This window comes from Triticum dicoccoides, chromosome 4A (genome assembly GCF_002162155.2).
Source record: "Triticum dicoccoides isolate Atlit2015 ecotype Zavitan chromosome 4A, WEW_v2.0, whole genome shotgun sequence".
Taxonomy (NCBI): Eukaryota; Viridiplantae; Streptophyta; class Magnoliopsida; order Poales; family Poaceae; genus Triticum; species Triticum dicoccoides.
Window position 1 is genome coordinate 508790969 of NC_041386.1, and position 21412 is coordinate 508812380.

The following is a 21412-nucleotide window of genomic DNA, read 5'->3' on the forward strand; positions in this document are numbered from 1 at the left end:
TGCATTGCTTGACCAATGCAGAAAATTTTATGTGCAATATAGTTTCCGAGGAGATTTTGATCCTCAGGTTGGTCGGCCGCACCCAACCTGAGTCTCGAGGACTGAGCATGACGCTTTTAGTGTCCCGAAGTATTCTGCCGAGCTTGGACTTGATCCTCAGGCCGATTTTGCAAATCAACCTGAGTCTCAGCGGCTACTGGGATCAGCGTTCTTACGCCATCCTTCAGGTGCATCTCGGGTTTTAGAGTGATACACACCTTGAGGGCTACTGGCTATATATCTCGGCAGAGAATAAATTGCACCAATAAAAAATATTCACAAAAATCGGCCCACATTCGGGGTGGTGCACCACCTTGGAAGCAGCCCAGCATAAAGCTCGGGCGCTAGTGGCTGGCTCCATAGAGGGCATTTCTAGCGTTGAGCTCGGCTAAACTCCTTCAAACTTTTTTGAACCAAGGTGATATGACACCTCGGATATAGTCCGGCGTTGGAGCTCGGATACATAGTCCGGCGTTGGAGCTCGGATACATTCCGGCGTTAGAGCTGGGAAGCGGTCCAGCATTGGTGCTCGGTTGCAAAAGATACCTCGAATACAGTCCGGCGTTAGAGCTCGGACACAAGAGGACACTGCCTCCCGGGAACAACTTCAAACCCGAGGTGTGGCATAAAAATAATAAGGCATTGATAAAGGCCGGAAACTTAAAGGGGCTCCTCGGATGCCCGGCGTATAAACTCGTCGAATGCATTTCGGCGATCCTCAAGATCGAAGATAAAGAAGATTTGTTGAACCAGTTTTCAAGACCGACGACCGAAGATGAAGAACAGTTCGGAAGAATCGAGGAGCGTCCCTAACTTGAAGACCGGTTCAGGGGGCTACTGATGGTGTCCTGGACTAGGGGGTACTCACCACGTCGTCTCCCGATCTATTAGATTGGGCCGAGGCCCCCATGGCCGTATACTCATGGGCCAGTTCGGACAGCTGCCGCATACAAGGAAGATTCCACAAAGACTTGGCGATCAAGACAAGGACTTCTCCCCACCGGCGTATTCGGCTAGGACTCTTGTTAACCTAGGCCTCTGGTGCATTATATAAACCAGGGCCAGGCTAGTCGATAGAATATACAACTTCATCATACAACAATCATACCATAGGCTAGCTTCTAGGTTTTAGCCTCCTTGATCTCGTGATAGATCTACTCTTGTACTACCCATATCATCAATATTAATCAAGAAGGAGTAGGGTTTTACCTCCATCGAGAGGGCCCGAACCTGGGTAAAAACATCGTGTCCCTTCTCTCCTGTTACCATCCGCCTAGACGCACAGTTCGGGACCCCCTACCCGAGATCCGCCGGTTTTGACACCGACAGTACGCGTAATGTCGGTCCGGGCCGCTTCATCCAACAATACCGCCGAACCAAAGTATGACATGCTGGTAAGCAGTATGACTTATATCGCCCACAACTCACTTGTGTTCTACTCGTGCACAACATCAACGCATAAAACCCAGGCTCGGATGCCCCTGTTGGGGAACGTAGTAATTTCAAAAAAATTCCTACCCACACGCAAGATCATGGTGATGCATAGCAACGAGAGGGGAGAGTGTTGTCCACGTACCCTCGTAGACCAAAAACGGAAGCGTTAGCACAACGCGGTTGATGTAGTCGTACGTCTTCACGATCCGACCGATCCAAGTACCGAATGCACGGCACCTCCGAGCTCAGCACACGGTCAGCTCGATGACGTCCTGCGAACTCCGATCCAGCAGAGCTTCACGGGAGAGTTCCGTCAGCATGACGGCGTGGTGACGGTGATGATGTTGCTACCGACGTAGGGCTTCGCCTAAGCACCGCTACGATATGACCGAGGTGGAATATGATGCAGGGGGGCACCGCACACGGCTAGGAGAGATCAACTGATCAACTTGTGTGTTTAAAGGTGCCCCCTGCCCCTGTATATAAAGGAGCAAGGGGGGGGGGGGCGGCCGGCCCTCTATGGGCGCACCAGGAGGAGGAGTCCTCCTAGTAGGAGTAGGACTCCCCTTTCCTACTCCTAGTAGGAGGAGGAAAGGAAAGAGGAGAAGAAGAAGGAAGGAGAAGGAGGAAAAGGAGGAAAGGGGGGCCGACCCCCTAGTCCAATTCGGTTTGGGCTAGGGGGGCCGCGCGCCGTGCCTCCTCTCTTCCACCACTTGGCCCATGAGGCCCATTACTTCTTCCTCGTATTCCCGTAACTCCCCGATACCCCCGAAAATACCCCAATCACTCGGAACCTTTATGATATCCGAATATTGTCGTCCAATATATCGATCTTTACGTCTCGACCATTTCGAGACTCCTCGTCATGTCCCCGATCTCATCCGGGACTCCGAACTACCTTTGGTACATCAAATCACATAAACTCATAATACAATCGTCACTGAAACTTTAAGCATGCGGACCCTACAGGTTCGAGAGCTATGTAGACATGACCGAGACATGTCTCCGGTCAATAACCAATAGTGGAACCTGGATGCTCATATTGGCTCCCACATATTCTACGAAGATTTTTATCGGTCAGACCGCATAACAACATACGTTGTTCCCTTTGTCATCGGTATGTTACTTGCCCGAGATTAGATCGTTGGTATCTCAATACCTAGTTCAATCTCGTTACCGGCAAGTCTCTTTACTCGTTCCGTAACACATCATCCCGTAACTAACTCATTAGTTGCAATGTTTGCAAGGCTTATAGTGATGTGCATTACCGAGTGGGCCTAGAGATACCTCTCCGACAATCGGAGTGACAAATCCTAATCTCGAAATACGCCAACCCAACAAGTACCTTCGGAGACACCTGTAGAGCACCTTTATAATCACCCAGTTACGTTGTGACGTTTGGTAGCACACAAAGTGTTCCTCCGGTAAACGGGAGTTGCATAATCTCATAGTTATAGGAACATGTATAAGTCATGAAGAAAGCAATAGCAACAAACTAAACGATCAAGTGCTATGCTAACGGAATGGGTCAAGTCAATCACATCATTCTCCTAATGATGTGATCCCGTTAATCAAATGACAACTCATGTCTATGGCTAGAAAACATAACCATCTTCGATTAATGAGCTAGTCAAGTAGAGGCATACTAGTGACAATTTGTTTGTCTATGTATTCACACATGTATTATGTTTCCGATTAATACAATTCTAGCATGAATAATAAACATTTATCATGATATAAGGAAATAAATAATAACTTTATTATTGCCTCTAGGGCATATTTCCTTCAGCCGGAGAGCTCGGGCATAGCACCTTTCAGAAGGTGACAGCCGCTTTGCGTATGTTGGCATACGGTATCCCGACTGATTTAGTTGATGATCACTTGGCTATGGGTGAGAGTCAAGCCATCATGCGTGTCAAGTGCTTCGCAGTCGGAATTGTGCAAGTGTTTGGCGAGGAGTATTTGAGATCTCCCAATGCTGAAGACGCCGCAAGGCTATTGGCGATGAACAAAGCTCGCGGCTTTCCTGGCATGCTTGGCTCAATAGATTGCATGCATTGGAGTTGGAAGAATTGTCCAAAGGCATGGCATGGGCAATTCCACGGGCAAAAAAAAGGTTCCACTATAATCCTTGAAGCGGTGGCCGGTCAAGAGACTTGGATTTGGCATGCATTTTTTGGAATGCCTGGATCTTTGAATGACACCAATGTTGTCAACCGGTCACCACTGATGAGTAAGATTGCAAATGGTGAGTTGCCACCGGTGCAGTTTGTAGCAAATGGTCGTACATACAACTATGGCTATTATCTAGCGGATGGCATCTATCCAAAGTGGCAAACCTTCGTGAAGCCGTTGAGAAAGCCGGAAGGTAAGAAAAATCTTGATTTCCACAATACTCAGGCGGCGGCTAGAAAAGATGGGGAGAGAGCTTTTGGGATTTTGCAAGCCCAATTTGCTATTGCGAGAGGACCGGCTAGATTTTTAGATCAAAAAATGCTTTGATACATCATGCACGCTTGTGTGATCATGCACAACATGATTATCGAGAATGAGCGTGGCCAAGATTTAGACTACTCATAGTATGAGCTCTTAGGACATCCCGTGCGAGTGCGACGGAGGGCTGAAAGGGTGGCCCGTTTTGTTTCCTCCTATCATGCCATTCGGCGTCCCGCGGCGCACAATGATCTTCAGAAGGATGTCATTGAGGAGTGGTAGGCATGGCATGGACGACAAAGAGCATAATTTGTCCGTTCGACATTGTATTGTTCATGAACTATTTGTTGTGTTTATTTCACTATTTGTTGTACTGAACGATAAACTATTTGTTTGGGTTGTAATAACGAAAGTGAACTATTTATTGTTGATTTTTTGTTTATAGTTTGATCATTTTTGCTTCTATTTGAAATGCATATGTTGTTTGTGCGAGTCGCGCGTGCTGCATTTTTTGCGCGCTGCTGAAGCTGCGCGTGCTGCATTTTAGCGTGGCTGCTGGAGCCAGCGCTGCCCGCCGCGCCAAATCAGGAGATGAGCGCGCGACAAAGTAGGTTTTAGCGCGTGGTGCGTTCGGCGGCTGTTGGAGATGCTCTAAGTGCTTAGATAGGCGGTTTGGAGAAAGTAAACATGGGTCAAAATAGTGTTGGAGATGACGTAACCCTCAGAAATCCTCACCGCCTCTCCACTTCCTCTTCCTCTTCCTCCCTTCCTCACTTACCAAGCATTCCAGGCCCCAGAAGCATCTAGACCTAAGAATTTACGCAGCCCGGTCCACCGTCGAGGGTCTTCTGGCCAGCCGGCGATGGCCGGATGCCGACGATTCTCCTGGGAGGAAGCTTGGAACAATGTACCAGACAAAAACTTTAATGTGTGGGGAACAGAACACGTGTACTTTACGTCAGCTATACTCAACAGGGGAAAGATAAATACTACATAATAAAGACATGAATACAATGGGGCTATTATAGTGGGTGAGAATTCCAAAACGATTTGATACGCATGATTTCAGTGAGCGTCGTCGTCGAGTGCTCCTGCACAATTTTGACGAGCACTTCCCTATATACATTCATTGTAAGTGTTTCACCATATTTGACTGTTTCTAGCAGAGTGGTTAGGTCCTGCAAAAATATAATCATTAGATGTGTTGTTTATTGCTAATGTGCTATGAACATTTTGGCATTGTTAATTATTGCCTGTTATCATGAATCTATAAACTGGTTCTTATGTAGCCTTATGAAACACAACGGTGTGGGAAACAAATCTATATTATACGGTACATGAGAACCCAATGACACCACATTCAAAAAATTGAGGTGGCTATGCTACAAAACAAGCAACACAACAAAGTGCGCCTTACCTTCTAGTTTCCTGTTAAATGTACCGTAATTGATTTCTTAGAAAAATATCCACATGGTTCATCATACAAATCAAAAAACCAATACAGGAAAAATTTCTAAAATCTTTTAAATCAAAGAGTCCCTAAAACTGATAATAGAAAGGTTGTCCAGTTTAACCAAAAAGAAAAAGAAATCCAAACAGCCAAGGTGAACTAAAAAGAAAAGAAATCCAAGCAGCCAAGGTGATATGCGTGTAGTTCTTCATTGTTTAGCTCCAATCCCTAAGGGCATCTCCAACGTTGCCCATCAAAATGCCACTAATCATTCAGGCGTGTGGTCCGAACACTTTGTGTCATCCACCGTCGTACGTCAAACGTCCACAGACCAGTCTGGACGTCTGAATTTCCACAAACCGGAAGCAAACCTGGCGGAGCTTTGCAGATGTCCGAACAGACGCCACGCAGGTGTCTGACACTCCGGATCTAGTCAAAAACCCATCTAGAGCCCCGTTTTTCTCACTCCGTCTCTTCCCCTTCCTCTCTATCTGGATAGTCTGAGACCGATGTCGCCGCTACACCAACCACTTTGCCGTCCAGACATTGCCGGACCTCCGCCACCCCCTGGATGTAGACCAAACACATGTCTCGAAGCCAAGGTGTCTGGACTAGAGTACTTGAGAGAACCAACTGCCGAAGACACCGCACGACTCATGGCACTGTCGGAAGTCAGAGGGTAGCTAGGTATGCTCGGATCCTTGGATTACATGCACTGCATGGCAATGAAAGAATTTCCCATATGCTCTAAAGGGCAATATCAGGACCATTGCAAGAAGCCCATCATGATTCTTGAAGCAGTTGCATCACAAGACCTCTGGATATGACACTCTTTCTTTGGGATTTTCAGGTCTCACAATGACATTAATGTGCCACATCCGTCTCCATTGTTTGCGAGGTTGTGTGCAGGAGAAGCTCTTCCATGTAACTATAGTACTATATACCATCGATGGTCATGACTGCAACATGAGCTATTATCTTTGTGATGGTATCAATTCTTCATGGGCGACCTCCGTCAGGACCATCTATGATTCAAGGGGCGAGAAAAGATCTTATTTTTCCCAAAGAAAAGGAGTCGGAAAGGATGATGAGAGGGCATTTAGAGTGCTCGAGCTCATTTTGCAGTTGTTCGAGGACCTGCAAAAATATGGGATGCAGAGACGTTGTGGGAGGTGATGGCAGTTTGTGTCATACACAACATTATTGTGGCGGATGAGGGTGACGGAGTTCGCCACGGTTTGGAATTTGAGCGCATGAGTGATCCTATCCAACTTTTAGATCAAAATCCGACAAAGTTTGATGATTTTATCCAAATGCATCGGCAAATTCACTATAGAACAATTCATGAGCAGCTTCAGAATGATCTAGTTTGCATATTTGTGGACGCTTCAAAGGAAAAAATTAAAAAATGTGTCTGAACAATGAACTTTAGATTTGAACTATTTTATTGAATTTGAATTTATTTTGTATCGAAATATTTGCATAATATGATTATGAGAAAAGGATGATATTTATCTTTCAAGTGCTTAGATAGGCGGTTTGGAGAAAGTAAACATGGGTCAAAACAGTGTTGGAGATGACGTAACCCTCAGAAATCCCCATCGCCTCTCCACTTCCTCTTCCTCTTCCTCCCTTGCTCACTCACCAAGCATTCCAGGCCCCAGAAGCATCAAGACCCAAGAATTCACGCAGCCCGGTCCACCGTCGAGGGTTTTCTGGCCAGCCGGCCATGGCCGGATGCTGACGGTTCTCCTGGGAGGAAGCTCGGCTTCAAAATCTGGCGACAGCAGCTCGCTAGGGTGCCACGCAATTCCACCCCTGCTCCACCTCCACAAGATCTACAGGTAAACGATCAACGAGCTCATAATTTTCACTCCGAGGTGCCAGTTGATGCAGCGAAGGGTCCGTCCATGCCTGATCTTCGTCGGGTTCTGTTTTTCAGCGGCCAGAGCCGGCGCTCCCCACCTGTTCGGCGTAATGCCTAAGGAGCAAGCAACGGTCTCCCGCCGTTGGAAGGCGGCGCCCGAGGCGCGTGGCGGCGAGGGGATCGACGCGCTGCCGGGCGAGGTCCTGCAGCACGTACTGTCCTTCTTGCCGGTGGCGGAGGCCGTGCAGACCTGCGTGCTGGCTCGGCGCTGGCGCGACCTCTGGAAGTCCATGCCGGTCCTGCGCATCACCTGCGAGGGCAGGATTCTGAACCGGCGGGGCGTCAGGAGGCTCAACAAGTTTGTGAACCATCTGCTGCTCCTCCGTGACCGCAGCGCGCCCCTGCATGCGTGTGAGATAGAGCTCAGCACTTTCCATAGCCAGGATGAACCGCAGGTCAACTTATGGATCCGGCATGCTCTCTTGTGCCAAGCTCGAGTCCTCAGTGTTCATTTAGGCCGTGATAACAATAGCTTTGAGCTGCTGGAGGACCTGCCTCTCGTCTCTCTGCACTTGACGAGGTTGGAGCTTTGCAACGTAGTGTTAAATGATAGCATTCTGTATTTTTCGAGCTGCCCAGCGCTGGAAGAACTGTGGATGAGGGGTTGCTACGTCCAAGCTGATATGATCATGTCCCAGTCCCTAAAACGCCTGACCATCCTTGACTGCATATTTTATCCAAATGAACGGACTCGGATTTCTGTCCCAAGTCTAGTTACACTGGAATTAATTGAGTGCTGGGGGAGGACTCCTTTGCTTGAAAGCATGCCATCATTAGTAACAGGATCTATTAAGCTTGCCGACTGTGATGATTGTTGTGGTAAAGAAGCTGGTGGTTCGTGTGTCGATGTTACCTGTGAAAATTGCAGTTCCATTGATGATGACACTGGAGATTGTGTGCTTCTCAATGGTTTGTCAGAGGCTAAAAGCTTGGAGTTGATAGCTGAACCTTGTGTGGTATGTTTGCATCTACTTCTTTTCTCAGCTTTCATTGTTATTTGTGAACCCTGATACATTATGTCTCTTACATTATATCATCATTTGACATCTGTGAAGTAACCGCTATGCAAGTGGTTTGCTTGCACCTGTACATTATATGGATTTAATTTCCCGTGACTGTATTCATATTTTGTATTGTATTACTTCTGAAACTGCAAGCACAGGTTTAATGTTTGTATTGGAATAAATCTGTCAAATCTATTTTTATATGGCCAATTATACATATTCACATTGAGAAATATTATGTACAATTTTATATGTTATGCAAGGAGGTAAAAGCAAACTTATAAAATCTGATATGGGTTACAAGCCTCTTTTCGCTTTGGCCAAATCAGATTTTGCTTTTCAATACTTGTGGGAGCTTCATTTACTTCAGTAGCATCACACCTTGTACTTAAAAAAAAAATCTTGAGATATTCTTACCCATTTGCATTTTCTGTAGTTTATCCTCAAAAGAGATTTGATGTGGTGCCCTACCTTTAGCAAGTTAAAAACCTTGTTACTCAATGATTGGTGTATGAAGGCCAATCTTGGTGCACTCATGTGCTTTCTCCAACATACACCTGTTCTCGAGAAGCTTACCATCCAGCTTTGTCAGGTATATACTTCGTAAATCTGATATATGTTCCAATTTAGGTTATCATGCATGATTTAATGTAGTATTTTTGCTCCATACACATACAGGCACCCAGCAGTCGGATGGGGACTGAAGGAAGCTACAATCTGACGGGACAACCGTTTGTTTTATCTAACAAGCTTAAGGTACTTGAAATCAAGTGTGAGAACATTGATGAGAGGGTTCACAGAATTTTAACGTTCTTGAGTACCTATAGCATACATGTTGAGCAAATCAATATCCAGCAGAGTATTGGATCTTCTGAAGGTTAGTAGGTTCTTGACGCTCGTACCATCTAGGCCCCAATTGCACTTCTATTGATTAGTAACTAGGGGCAGGGTTGCGCCCGTGGCGCGCCTCTTGAGATGCTCCTCTGCACTTATAGGCTGTCTACTGACTTTATTGTCCCTGCTTTAATCAAATAGATACTAACCAAAATAAACACTGGACAATAGTTTCATGTGAGTATGTTAAAAGAATAGAAGCCACACTCTTTATATTGATCTGATCATACCATAGGAGGTCAAGAATTTGGCAAGTCAATAATACACATACGAATAACAATATGCCATTTCATAACAAATAAGGTCCTTGCACCCATGTAAATCTCATGCTGCAACAGCCGCCAAGATTCCGACGTGTTGAGCTTCTGCGCGTTCACGATGGCCGAGATGATGCCGGGGAAGGCTTTGGTACCCCACCAGTCGTCCTGGTCCGACGAGGCATAAATCTGCCGAAGGAGAAAAACCATTACTGTGGTTAGTTTCAGACTAACTTCGGAGTTCAGACAACTACAGTACTATGTAACAAGCCTGCAGCTTTGATGCTCATCATATGTTTGGACCACGGTCTCCCTCCGAGCCACTCTTGGTTGGTGAAGGCTCGCTCCGCCATCGTCCATCGGTCGTTGATCTCTTTGACTTTCAGCATGCGTACCCTCGTGTTATGGCCCTTCTTTTGTGCTTGCAACATCTGTTGTCATGAGGACGGCAGATAGTCCATGTTTCAAGTAATTGTTGGAGCTACTTCTACATGCCACACTTAACGATAATTTCATGAAAAAAATGTGTGTACCAATCAATAAGAAGCGAGTCTATCATGAATTCATGATTCTGTTTCAGTTTCCTTGATGAAACTGAATTAGGGGATTACCCTGTGTGTCTATCTCAGTTGCCAGAAGAGAAAATACCTCCAGTTCAGACACGTAGGGGACATAATTGAAGGGAATGATCTCATCATCTGCAAGTCTCAGTAAAATGGGTTAGTCAGCGCTATAGTGAACTTTCTGAATTTGAAAAGATAGCTCGCTCAGTACATACTACATGTCTGTGGAACAAAGGGTCTCCAAACTGCTCCATCCAATCAAAATCATCGTATAGCGAGTGGTAGACAGGGTATTCTGAAACTGCAAGAGCAACAATATTTACGGCAGATGCTAGAGGAATAATAATAAAGCGAGCAGTAAATATATGGTTTGATAGTCCACTGTTCTGTTTTTCTAAATGAATCAGAACAATACTATAGAAAGGGAGCACGGATTTTCAGGCTTATACACCACCAAAAGCGTTTCACTTACATAATCCATAAGAGATGTCAAGTGAAGGGACTCCAATGTGCTCGACAAAAGCTGCAAAATCTGTTCCTGCACCGGCCACTCTTGCAGTATGAAAATAGGAGCTTAATACTTCAGTATGTTTCAATCAAATGAAGCTCTCATGATCGCTCATTTGTGCCATGTAGTCATACAAGGTATGAGACGGATCATCAGGATCGGGTACCTTCAATGAAGGAAAAAAAAGGATCAAATAATTAAATAAATTTGGAATCTATGTAGACAAGTCTCTAATATGTACTCAATGCTGCTCATGAAGTTTAAATTCTATGCTTATAAAGGCTTTAGGTGCAGAACTAAAATACCATTCTGCTTGCTTCATTGATTAATTCATAGTTGTCGTGTTGCACGGGGCATAAGACTTCCAGGCCCAAACATTGACATGTCTACATTCAGATAAGCAACACCTCTTGAAGCAAGCATATCCATGTCCTCCTCGGTCCATTCCGTAGACCCTATCCGAGGCATTGGAATTTTCAACGCTTTAGAGCTTACACTTGCGGATGAGAAAGCATCTGAGAGCATGCGAGCAAGAACATACCAGCGCAAACTCTTCTGCATCCCAATTGCAGACGATGATTGTTCGCCTTGGCCTCCATCCTTTATTTTCTAGCTTGGCAGCCTCCCTGCTATCTACAAACAAAGATAGGGTATTGGCATTATCCTCAATTTATCAAAGATGCCTTGCATTCAGAACAGCTTAGTATTCGGTAAGGTTGATTACCTCGAGCATAGTTGCTGTTCTGCTGTTGGGATCGACTGCCTCAAATGTTTTTAGTACATTTTTTCATATGCTGGCTACAGAAAGCGAATATAACCAATGTACCAGCAGACTTTCAACAGAACAAGTACATCACGATTGTTTGGTTGCAACTGATTTACCTCGTTTTGTGTTTGCCGTTTCGTGAGCTTATGCCGTACAGATTGATCAGCATCATTTATAACAATTTCTCGTGCTATAAGCTCAGCCACTAGTTTTGCCTGAGGCAACAACACAGAGATAGTAAATATGAATACTTAGTCCCAATAATACATAGGCTAGCTTGCTCATATGGGGGGTAGGGACTGTATCATGGAGCACAGACCTGACTTAGTTTCTGAATTGCAGCAGCAGCAGCAGCAGCACTCTGAAGCACCGGTGGAACGAGCGGTGGCGGCAGGATATGCAGTAGTGCCACGGAATTGAAAGATGGGCAGTCTCGCCGCCGCAGCCGCGGCGACCAAATCCTCTGCAGGTTGATCCCACTTCCTCTCTTTTACAGAAAAAAAGACGGAAACATCGGGCCTAGCATTCCTTTTTCGCAGATCAATCCACCATTAGAGGATAAGAGCGTCGATCCCACTTCCTCTTTTTTACAGAAACAAAGACGGAAAAATCGGCCCTAGCATTCCTTTTTCGCAGACCAATCCGCAATTATAGAGGACAAAAGCGAGCGGGGAAGGAGGGGAGGTGGGGAGGGGCGCACCAGATCGACCATCTTGATGAGGCCCTCCAGGCCAGAGTTGTTGACGTTCAGGAGGTGGAAGTTGCTGCAGCGGGCGAGGTGGGGCGGGGGTGGGTCGACGAGGCGGCGGATCTTGTAGCAGTAGACGTCGACGGCGAGGACGGAGTCCGGGGTCTCGGCCATGAGGTGCTCGCAGATGAATCCACCGCCCCGCTCATGCAGATGGTGAGAGGCGCTACGAGCACGCCGTCCAGATCCAACCTGTCGTCACTGGCGGGCGCCGGCCTCGGCAGCGACATGGTCCTGGCGGTCGAGCGGGCGAGCCGATCCAGTCAAAGGAGAGAGATCTTTGGAGAGGGAAAAAGAGGTTGCGTGCTCGAGAGAGAAGGTGCGTGTGGCTTGAGGGGCACGAAGGAACGAGGGAAAAAGAGGTTTCTTTTTTCATCGATGAAACTCGCCAACCCCTTCTGTCTACGTGGACGTCGCGAGGAGGCGCCCTTTGCGCCACTGTTAAAGGGTTGTACTAGAACGATCATGTTGAGGTTACAGGGCCCAAGGATTTTCCTCAGGAACCCAGAGCTGGACCTTCTCAAGCGCGAACTCCGCGTGTGTTGCCCTCGCAGAATGCTCAGTTGAGGAGCATGGCTGAGCAGATTGTAGTCAGGCAGGAGCAGATCGAAGTTGAGCAACAACAGATCCTAGCGCATCTGGGGCAGATCCAAGTTGAACAATTGTTACGGCATATCTCTCTCAAGGTAGTTTTGGTGATTGATGGCAACATGTTTGCGGACTAATCTTGTGCTTTGAATAATTCACAGATTCTTCCCTGGTACGAGACGCCTTCTTCCCCTTGAAGTGTATTTCAAGACGGTGTAGCTCTTTTGTTTTTTTTCTCGGTGGACTAGTTGCGTAGAGGGCACCGTACTATCAAGAGGGGATCCGCTGGGGTTTTGCATGGATAAAATCATCACGTACACATCAGCTTCTCACCCTCCGAGCATTCCTTTCCATTGAAGAGATCTCTCCTCTCTCTTCCTTGTCCTGTCTGGGTCAAAGCGGTAGTACCGCGCACCCAGCGGTAGTACCGCTGAGAAACCACAAGCGGCAGTACCGCTCCGCAGCGGTAGTACCGCCCGTGGCTCCTCAGCAGTAGTACCGCTGGGGGCCTGGCACCTCTGGCTTGTCCTCAGCTCCTTTGAGAGATTTCTTCTCTCTCTCGCGCCCCAGCGGTAGTACCGCATTGCCTGCGGTACTACGGCCGAAGGGTCACAAGCGGCAGTACCGCTCCACAGCGGTACTACCGCCCTTGACCCCACTGCTGAAGTACCGCTGGGCAGTCTGGTTCCTACCGCCTCGATTCGAGAGGTCTTTTTCTCGTGTCGGGTTTTGCGGCACTAGTCACGGTTGTAGTGGCAGTAGTACCGTTCCAGGAGCGGTAGTATCGCCCTACCACCGCGGTAGTACCGCATTTGGGTCCGTTCCCTACTAGTCTCCTCAGCGCGGCAGTACCGGTGGCTGGCGCGGCAGTACTGTTGTCCTGGCGGTAGTACCGCTCCCTTTCAGCGGTAGTACCGCCCTGTGCGGGGCTGGTTGGTGGGGGGCAACGGGATTGTTGCCCCCACTATAAAAAGGAGTCCCCTTCTTTCTTCCCACCTACCTCTTACTCCCCCAAACTTCATTAAATACTTCAAGCTTCATTTTCGCCCGATCTATCTCTCTAGCCAATCAAATTTGTTGATTTGCTCGGGAGTGGTTGAGAAGGCTCCGATCTACACTTCCACCTAGGGATTTTCGATTCCCCCACTCATCCCTAGCGGAGCTTGTTACTCTTGGGTGTTTGAGCACCTTAGACGGTTGAGGTCACCTCGAAGCCATATTCCATTGTGGTGAAGCTTCGTGGTCTTGTTGGGAGCCTTCGATTAAGTTGTGGAGATTGCCCCAACCTTGTTTGTAAAGGTTCGGTCGCCGCCTTCAAGGGCACCAATAGTGGAATCACGGCATCTCGCATTGTGTGAGGGCGTGAGGAGAATACGGTGGCCCTAGTGGCTTCTTGGGGAACATTGTGCCTCCACACCACTCCAACGAAGACGTACTTCCCCTCAAAAGGAAGGAACTTCGGTAACACATCCTCGTCTTCACCGGATCCACTCTTGGTTATCTCTTACCTTTACTTGTGCAAACTCTTTAGTGTTTCTACCCTTACTTGCTTGTATGCTTGTTGTTATTGCATCATATAGGTTGCTCACCTAGTTGCACATCTAGACAACCTGTTTTGATGCAAAGTTTAATTTGGTAAAGAAAAGCCAAAAAATTGGTAGTTGCCTATTCACCCCCCCTCTAGTCAACCATATCGATCCTTTCAATTGGTATCAGAGCCTCGTCTCTTTATTAAGGACTTTACCGTCCAAAGAGTATGGTTGATACCGTAGACGGTGTGGAGGAACACTCCGATGTGAATCCGATCTCGTCTACAGGAGATGGGGGAACTTCGGTCTCTCGTGAGGAGTTCAATGTGGCCTTGGAGACATTGAAAACCTCCATGACGACCGAAGTTGAAAGCATGTTTACTAAATTTCTTGAGGGGCTTAAACTATCCACCGCACCGTTGAAAGTGGGTGATCCCGCCAACAAGGTGTCGGATGCTATCCCCGACAAGGGGGAAGCTAGTAGTGAAAAGACTCCTTTTTCTAGTGGCAAGAATGGCACCGACATCTTTGCCCATGTGGAACCACCACTTGTTTATAGTGGACCAGTTCCTTCCACTCATTTGAATCATGCCGGTCCTCCCCCTAAGATTGTGAAAAACGAGGATTTTGATTCTTGGGTTTACCACTTTAAACGTCATTTAAATCATGTGAACACTAACCTTTGGAGAATCATTGAAGAAGGTTTCTATCCACACGATCCAAGCAACTTCACTCCTCGAGAAGCCGCGGACAATCAATTCAATGAGAATGCTCTCTTCATCATTCAAGATGCAATTCCACCCGAAGACTTACTTCATCTTCGTCCCTTCGCCTTGGCCAAAGATGCATGGCATTGTGTCGTGTCTCTCTACCGGGGACGCGCAAGCATTCAACGCTCCAACTATGAAGTGGTACAAGATGAGGCCAATGAGTTTGTAATGAAGGAAGATGAAGAACCTCGTGAGCTTTATTGGAGAGTAACCAAACTCGCGGTCTCACTACGAGATCACGGGAGCAAGGACACGGATGACAATTGGATCAAGCGCAAATTCCTCAAGGCAATGATGCCCTACCACAAGGCCATGTCCTCCGTCATTCGTCAAAGACCGGACTTCCACACTTTGACCTCAAGCGAAGTGTTGGATGAGTTTGTGGCCATGAACATTTTGGACGAGACCGCCGATAATGCGGTGCTCCGTTCTCAATGGGCAAAGAAGCCTAACCTTGCATTGAAGGCCAAGCTCACCGTGGAAGAAGAAGAGGAAGAAGAGGAGAGCAACCCCGAAGATACGAAGTATGCATATCATGAACACATGTGTAACGCCCCGAGACCGATGTGCCAGGTGTCGTCCAGTTATTCGCGGTTGTTGCATTGTCATTGCTTGCGTGTCATGCATTGCATATCATGTCATCATGTGCATTTCATTTGCATACGTGTTCGTCTCGTGCATCCGAGCATTTTCCCCGTTGTCCGTTTTGCATTCCGGCGCTCCGTTCTCCTCCGGTGTCCCTTTCTACCTTTCTTTCGTGTGTGGTGATTAAACATTTCCGGATTGGACCGACACATGCCAAGTGGCCTTGGTTTAATACCGGTAGATCGCTTGTCAAGTTTCGTACCATTTGGACTTCGTTTGATACTCCAATGGTTAACCGAGGGACCGTAAAGGCCTCGTGTGTGTTGCAGCCCAACACCCTTCTAATTTGGCCCAAAACCCTCCTAAACCTCCTCCATCATCTCGGTCGTTCGATCACGATCGCGTGGCCGAAAACCGCACCTCATTTGGACTCTCCTAGCTCCCTCTACCTATATATATATGGCCATCCCCGAAATTTTCGCGGATGAATCCTAGCCTCCCTCTTCCTCGCGCCGCCGGACATGCCCGCCCTGCGACCGGACGTGTCCGCCCTCACCCTCAGCCAATCCGGCCTCGCCACCTCACCCCGCCGCCCTCTCTCTCCTCCAGCCCCGCCGCCGGCCCGCGCGGCCCGGATCATGCCCGCGGGGCCCATATCCTCGTGCCGCCGCCCGGGAGACGCCGCCGCCTTCGTCCGAGCTCCTCCTGCCCGCGCCGCGTCGCCTCTCCAACAACCGCCGCCGCCGCAGCCATGCTCGAGCACCGCCACCGCGCCGACGCCTCGCCTTCTTCCCGCGGGCGCCGCCCTTCGCCGGCGTGGCCCCGCCGCCGCGGGCCTCCTCCACGGCGCCTCGGCCGGCCGGACTTGGCCATCCCCGCCGCCGCACGCCTACTCCGGCGCCCTGCTCCGGCGAGCCCGGTCCCACCTCGATCCGCGTGCGATCTGGATCTCAGATCCAAACATCTCTAGGGTTGACTTTTTCCGTAAGTCCCCGAGATTTCCATGTTTCATATGCCCATCTTCATCGTGCCGTAATTTTGCATCCGTAGCTCCGATTCATGCATATAGCATATCAAAATGTTTGTCTCAGAGAGCACATTATTTCATCTCATTGCATCATTGTCATTTGAGTTCATCTTGATGCCCGAAATGCAGTTGGAAGTATGCTAGTTGAGATAATCGTCAGATCTGCTGCTCCATTTAGATATTTGTCATTTTTGCCATGATTATTGTGTGCATGTTATGCCCATGAGCTCTACATATGTTTTGTTATAGGTTTTGCCATTTTTTCAGTGGTGCCATCCATGTACTTTTGTGATGTGTGTGGCGACTAACACAAGCTTGCAAAGTGGTGCACTTGTTAATGCTGATTTCAGGGACTTAGCATTTCCACTAAATCTTTGGTCTGTTTATCTCATTATGCCATATGTTCATGTTGTTTCCTAGTGATCCGTGCCTCTTTTGAGGATGATCAGTAAGGATATTTTTTTAATCTTGTAGTGCTCTATCCATCCATGTCTTTGTTTGCAATTATGGAGCACCCTAGCTTGAGTCAATCGAGCTCCACTTTTGTCATTTCGTGAATCTGGGCAGATTGTCTACTTGTTAGCGATTTTGCCGATGATGTTGTAGTTGATCCGTGCATGTTATGTTATTGTTCTTGCCATGTCTAGCTTGTATTTTGTGTATTCTTGATGGGTGTATGCTTAGATTGTCATGACATGCTCTGTAGTGAGTGCATCGAGCTCGTAAACATGCCTACTTAATATCTGTTTCAGCATTCTCCAGTTTTCACTAAGTCTGAGAACTGATTATGCTTTTGACATGTTCACATGCTTGCAAATGCATTTTCTGACCCTTTTGGCTCAAGGTCACTAAGGGACTTTTGTTAAGCTCTTTGAGTAGCTCTATGCTATGCTTTACTTTTCCATGTTCAGGTCCTGTATCATATAGTTTTCATGCTCCGAAGTGTGCTACCCGATGTGAAATTCCAGACAAGTGTTAATTTCACTAAGTCTGAGATCTGTTTACCGTTTTCTCTTTTGCCATACTTGTTTGAACCTGTTAATGGATGAATTGGCCGTAGCTCAGTGTTCATCTTTTGTTAAGCATCATAAATGGATCCCTGCCATGTATTTTGCTGCCATGTTTGAGTGCTGTAGTATGTTTATCTCGTTGCATTTAGTTGGCTACTTGCTGTAAATTGCAGACCGTTGCCATATTTGAATTGCTTGCCATTTCCAAACCGTGACTCTGATTCCGGCGTTTTTTATATCGTTTTCAAGCGATTTCATCTCACCTTTCCAGTGGCACACTTGGATTTCCAAGTTGAGGCCAGGTTCATTCATCTCTTGTCAAATCATGCATATGCATCGCATGCCGCATCCCGCATATCATATCATGTTCATGTGTTGGTTGTTTACTATTTTGTGTGCTTCTTTCCGGTGTTTGCTTCTTCGGGTTGGTTCCGATAACGTCGCGTTTGTGAGGATTCGTTCAACTACGTCCGTTTGTCTTCTTCATGGACTCATTCTTCTTCCTTGCGGGATTTCAGGCAAGATGACCATACCCTCGAAATCACTTCTATCTTTGCTTGCTAGTTGCTCGCTCTTTTGCTATGCCTATGCTGCGATACCTACCATTTGTTTATCATCCCTCCCATATTGTTGAACCAAGCCTCTAACCCACCTTGTCCTAGCAATCCGTTGTTTGGCTATGTTACCACTTTGCTCAGCCCCTCTTATAGCGTTGTTAGTTGCAGGGGAAGATTGAAGTTTGTTCCCTGTTGGAACATGGAGATGTTGTTCCTTGTTGGAACATGTTTACTTGTTGGGATATCACAATATGTCTTATTTTAATTAATGCATTTATATACTTGGTAAAGGGTGGAAGGCTCGGCCTTATGCCTGGTGTTTTGTTCCACTCTTGCCGCCCTAGTTTCCGTCATATCGGTGTTATGTTCCCGGATTTTGCGTTCCTTACGCGGTTGGGTTATAATGGGAACCCCTTGATAGTTCGCCTTGAATAAAGCTTTTCCAGCAATGCCCAACCTTGGTTTTACCATTCGCCACCTAGCCTTTTCTTTCCGTTGGGTCGGTCAGTCCGAGGGTCATCTTATTTAACCCCCCCGGGCCAGTGCTCCTCTGAGTGTTGGTCCGACCGAGTAGACTGCGGGGCCACCTCGGGGCAACTTGAGGTTTGGTTTTACTCGTAGGATGTCTCATCTGAGTGTGCCCTGAGAACGAGATATGTGCAGCTCCTATCGGGATTTGTCGGCACATTCGCGCGGTGTTGCTGGATTTGTTTTAACTTGTCGAAGTGTCTTGTAGAACCGGGATACCGAGCCTGATCAGAATGTCTCGGGAGAAGGTATATTCCTTCGTTGACCGTGAGAGCTTGTCATGGGCTAAGTTGGGACCCCCTGCAGGGATTTGAACTTTCGAAAGCCGTGCCCGCGGTTATGGGCAGATGGGAATTTGTTAACGTCCGGTTGTAGAAAACCTGAAGTCGACCTTAACTAAAATACATCAACCGCGTGTGTAACCGTGATGGTCTCTTTCCGGCGGAGTTCGGGAAGTGAACACGGTGTTGGAGTTATGCTTGACGTAGGTTGTTCTAGGATCACTTCTTGATCATAGATTTCTCGAACGTGCTTTGCCTTCTCTTCTCGCTCTCATTTGCGTATGTTAGCCACCATATATGCTAGTCGCTTGCTGCAGCTCCACATATTTACCTTGCCTTACCTATAAGCTTAAATAGTCTTGATCGCGAGGGTGCGAGATTGCTGAGTCCCCTGACTCACAAATTACTTCAAAACCCAGTTTGCAGGTGCCGATGTTACCGAGCAGGTGACGCAACCAAGCTCAAGGAGGAGCTCGATGAAGATCTTGTCCTTTGTGTTGTTTCGTTCTAGTTGATCAGTAGTGGAGCCCAGTTGGGGTCGATCGGGGACCTTGTCGTTTTTGGGGTTCTTCTTTTATTTTGGTTTCATAGTCGGGCCTTGATTGTATTTGGATGATGTAATGCTTTATTCATGTAATTGTGTGAAGTGGCGATTGTAAGCCAACTATGTATCTCTTTCCCTTATGTATTACATGGGTTGTGTGAAGATTATCTCACTTGCGACATTGCTTTCAATGCGGTTATGCCTCTAAGTCGTGCTTCGACACGTGGGAGATATAGCCGCATCGAGGGCATTACAAGTTGGTAATCAGAGCCATCCCGACCTTAGGAGCCCCATTGCTTGATCGTTATTAGCGGCCGAGTTGAGTCTAGAAAAATGTTTTGAGTCTTTTAGGAATTATATATCGGAGAGTTTAGGAATTCTTTTTACTTCCCAGTCTCCTCATCGCTCTGGTAAGGCATCCTGACATAGAGTTTTGACTCTTCTCTTCTCAAATTTCACTAAAAAAAAATTTTGGATCACGCGGGTATCTTGGAATCGTTCCGATGGTTTTATGACGAGAACATTGTCTTGGTGCCTCCTGTCAGGGGTTTTGTGGAAGTGTCCCGGGGAGTTGAGCTCCGAGGTGTTGTCGTCATAATTTTATCGTTGCAGTTCTGAAATACCTGAGTTTAGTACGCCGACATCGAAAATCTTTTTTATGCAGTTCGTTGGTGAGATAACCTCGACGCCACCCAGTACTGGGGCGGGAGTTCAGGAGTATTGCCATAACTTGTATAACGGATGCTTTTCGAAGGTTGAGGTAGACGATTTGCGAAGGTTTTTTGGTTATGTGTTGAAGGATGGATACAGCTGGATGTAGGATTTGCTAGTTTTGGGTGAGATATTATGCTTCCCCTGTATCCCAACACCTGATTGCATAACCGGAATTTTTTTGGGAGTTTATAAGTGGGAATTCAAGTAGCTCTTAGGATATCTTTCCGACAGATGTATGATATGAAATTGGGGTTCGACGTCTAGTGGTCCGCTGTAGGATCGAAAGTATGTCTAGAGGGGGGGTGATTAGACTACTTGACCAAATAAAAACTTAACCTTTTCCCAATTTTAGTTCTTGGCAGATTTTAGCTATTGTAGGACAAGTCAAGCAATCATCACACAATTCAAGCAAGCATGCAAAGAGTATATTGGCAGCGGAAAGTAAAGCATGCAACTTGCAAGAATGTAAAGGGAAGGGTTTGGAGAATTCAAACGCAATTGAAGACACGGATGTTTTTCCTGTGGTTCGGATAGGTGGTGCTATTCTACATCCACGTTGATGGAGACTTCAACCCACGAAGGGTAACGGTTGCGCGAGTCCACGGAGGGCTCCACCCACGAAGGGTAATGGTTGCGCGAGTCCACGGAGGGCTCCACCCATGAAGGGTCCACGAAGAAGCAACCACCCACGAAGGGTCCACGAAGAAGCAACCTTGTCTATCCCACCATGGCCATCGCCCATGAAGGACTTGCCTCACTAGCGGTAGATGTTCACGAAGTAGGCGATCTCCTTGCCTTACAAACTCCTTGGTTCAACTCCACAATCTTGTCGGAGGCTCCCAAGTGACACCTAGCCAATCTAGGAGACACCACTCCCCAAGAAGTAACAAATGGTGTGTTGATGATGAACTCCTTGCTCTTGTGCTTCAAATGATAGTCTCCCCAACACTCAACTCTCTCTCATAGGATTTGGATTTTGTGGAAAGAAGATTTGAGTGGAAAGCAACTTGGGGAAGGCTACAGATCAAGATTCACATGGTAGGAATGAAATATCTTGGTCTCAACACATGAGTAGGTGGTTCTCTCTCAGAACATATGAGTTGGAATTGTGTATGTGTTCTGATGGCTCTCTCCACGAATGAAGAGGAGGTGGAGGGGTATATATAGCCTCCACACAAAATCCAACCGTTACACACAGTTTTCCAATCTCGGTGGGACCGAATCAACAAACTCGGTCGGACCGAAAAGGTAAACCT

The 21412-nt window shown here is 47.1% G+C and overlaps 1 protein-coding gene and 1 long non-coding RNA gene across 7 annotated transcripts; one reads left to right on the top strand and one right to left on the bottom strand.

Moving 5' to 3' along the window:
• The first annotated feature begins 6936 nt into the window (after nucleotides 1–6936).
• Nucleotides 6937–19379, top strand: LOC119286450 (F-box/LRR-repeat protein At3g26922-like). Of its 6 annotated transcripts, none has more exons than XR_005140461.1 (6): nucleotides 6937–7200; nucleotides 7299–8239; nucleotides 8724–8879; nucleotides 8966–9164; nucleotides 11618–11744; nucleotides 19318–19379. XR_005140461.1 is itself a non-coding variant. In XM_037565831.1 (6 exons), exons 2-5 carry the CDS (start codon nucleotides 7334–7336, stop codon nucleotides 11693–11695), a joined length of 1218 nt encoding a protein of 405 aa, XP_037421728.1. In that variant the 5' UTR covers nucleotides 6937–7200; nucleotides 7299–7333; the 3' UTR covers nucleotides 11696–11744; nucleotides 19318–19379. The 6 variants fall into 6 exon arrangements, 4 of the variants coding, with proteins under 4 accessions (XP_037421728.1, XP_037421729.1, XP_037421726.1 ...); XR_005140462.1 differs by having other exon boundaries at nucleotides 11621–11744; XM_037565831.1 differs by having other exon boundaries at nucleotides 8966–9043.
• Nucleotides 9369–11127, bottom strand: LOC119286452. Its single transcript, XR_005140463.1, has 5 exons — nucleotides 11051–11127; nucleotides 10815–10964; nucleotides 10474–10675; nucleotides 10217–10302; nucleotides 9369–10136 (listed from the first exon to the last, which is right to left on the bottom strand). It is a non-coding gene; the product is annotated as an uncharacterized LOC119286452 (long non-coding RNA).
• Nucleotides 19380–21412: the final 2033 nt, after the last annotated feature.

Coding starts and splice junctions, on each gene's coding strand:
- LOC119286450 (XM_037565829.1), top strand. CDS start 7,334: ATGCCTAAGGAGCAAGCAACGGTCTCCCGCCGTTGGAAGGCGGCGCCC. Junction 8,240..8,723: donor TGATAGCTGAACCTTGTGTG/GTATGTTTGCAT, acceptor CATTTTCTGTAG/TTTATCCTCAAAAGAGATTT. Junction 9,165..11,617: donor GAGTATTGGATCTTCTGAAG/GTTAGTAGGTTC, acceptor TCTGAATTGCAG/CAGCAGCAGCAGCAGCACTC.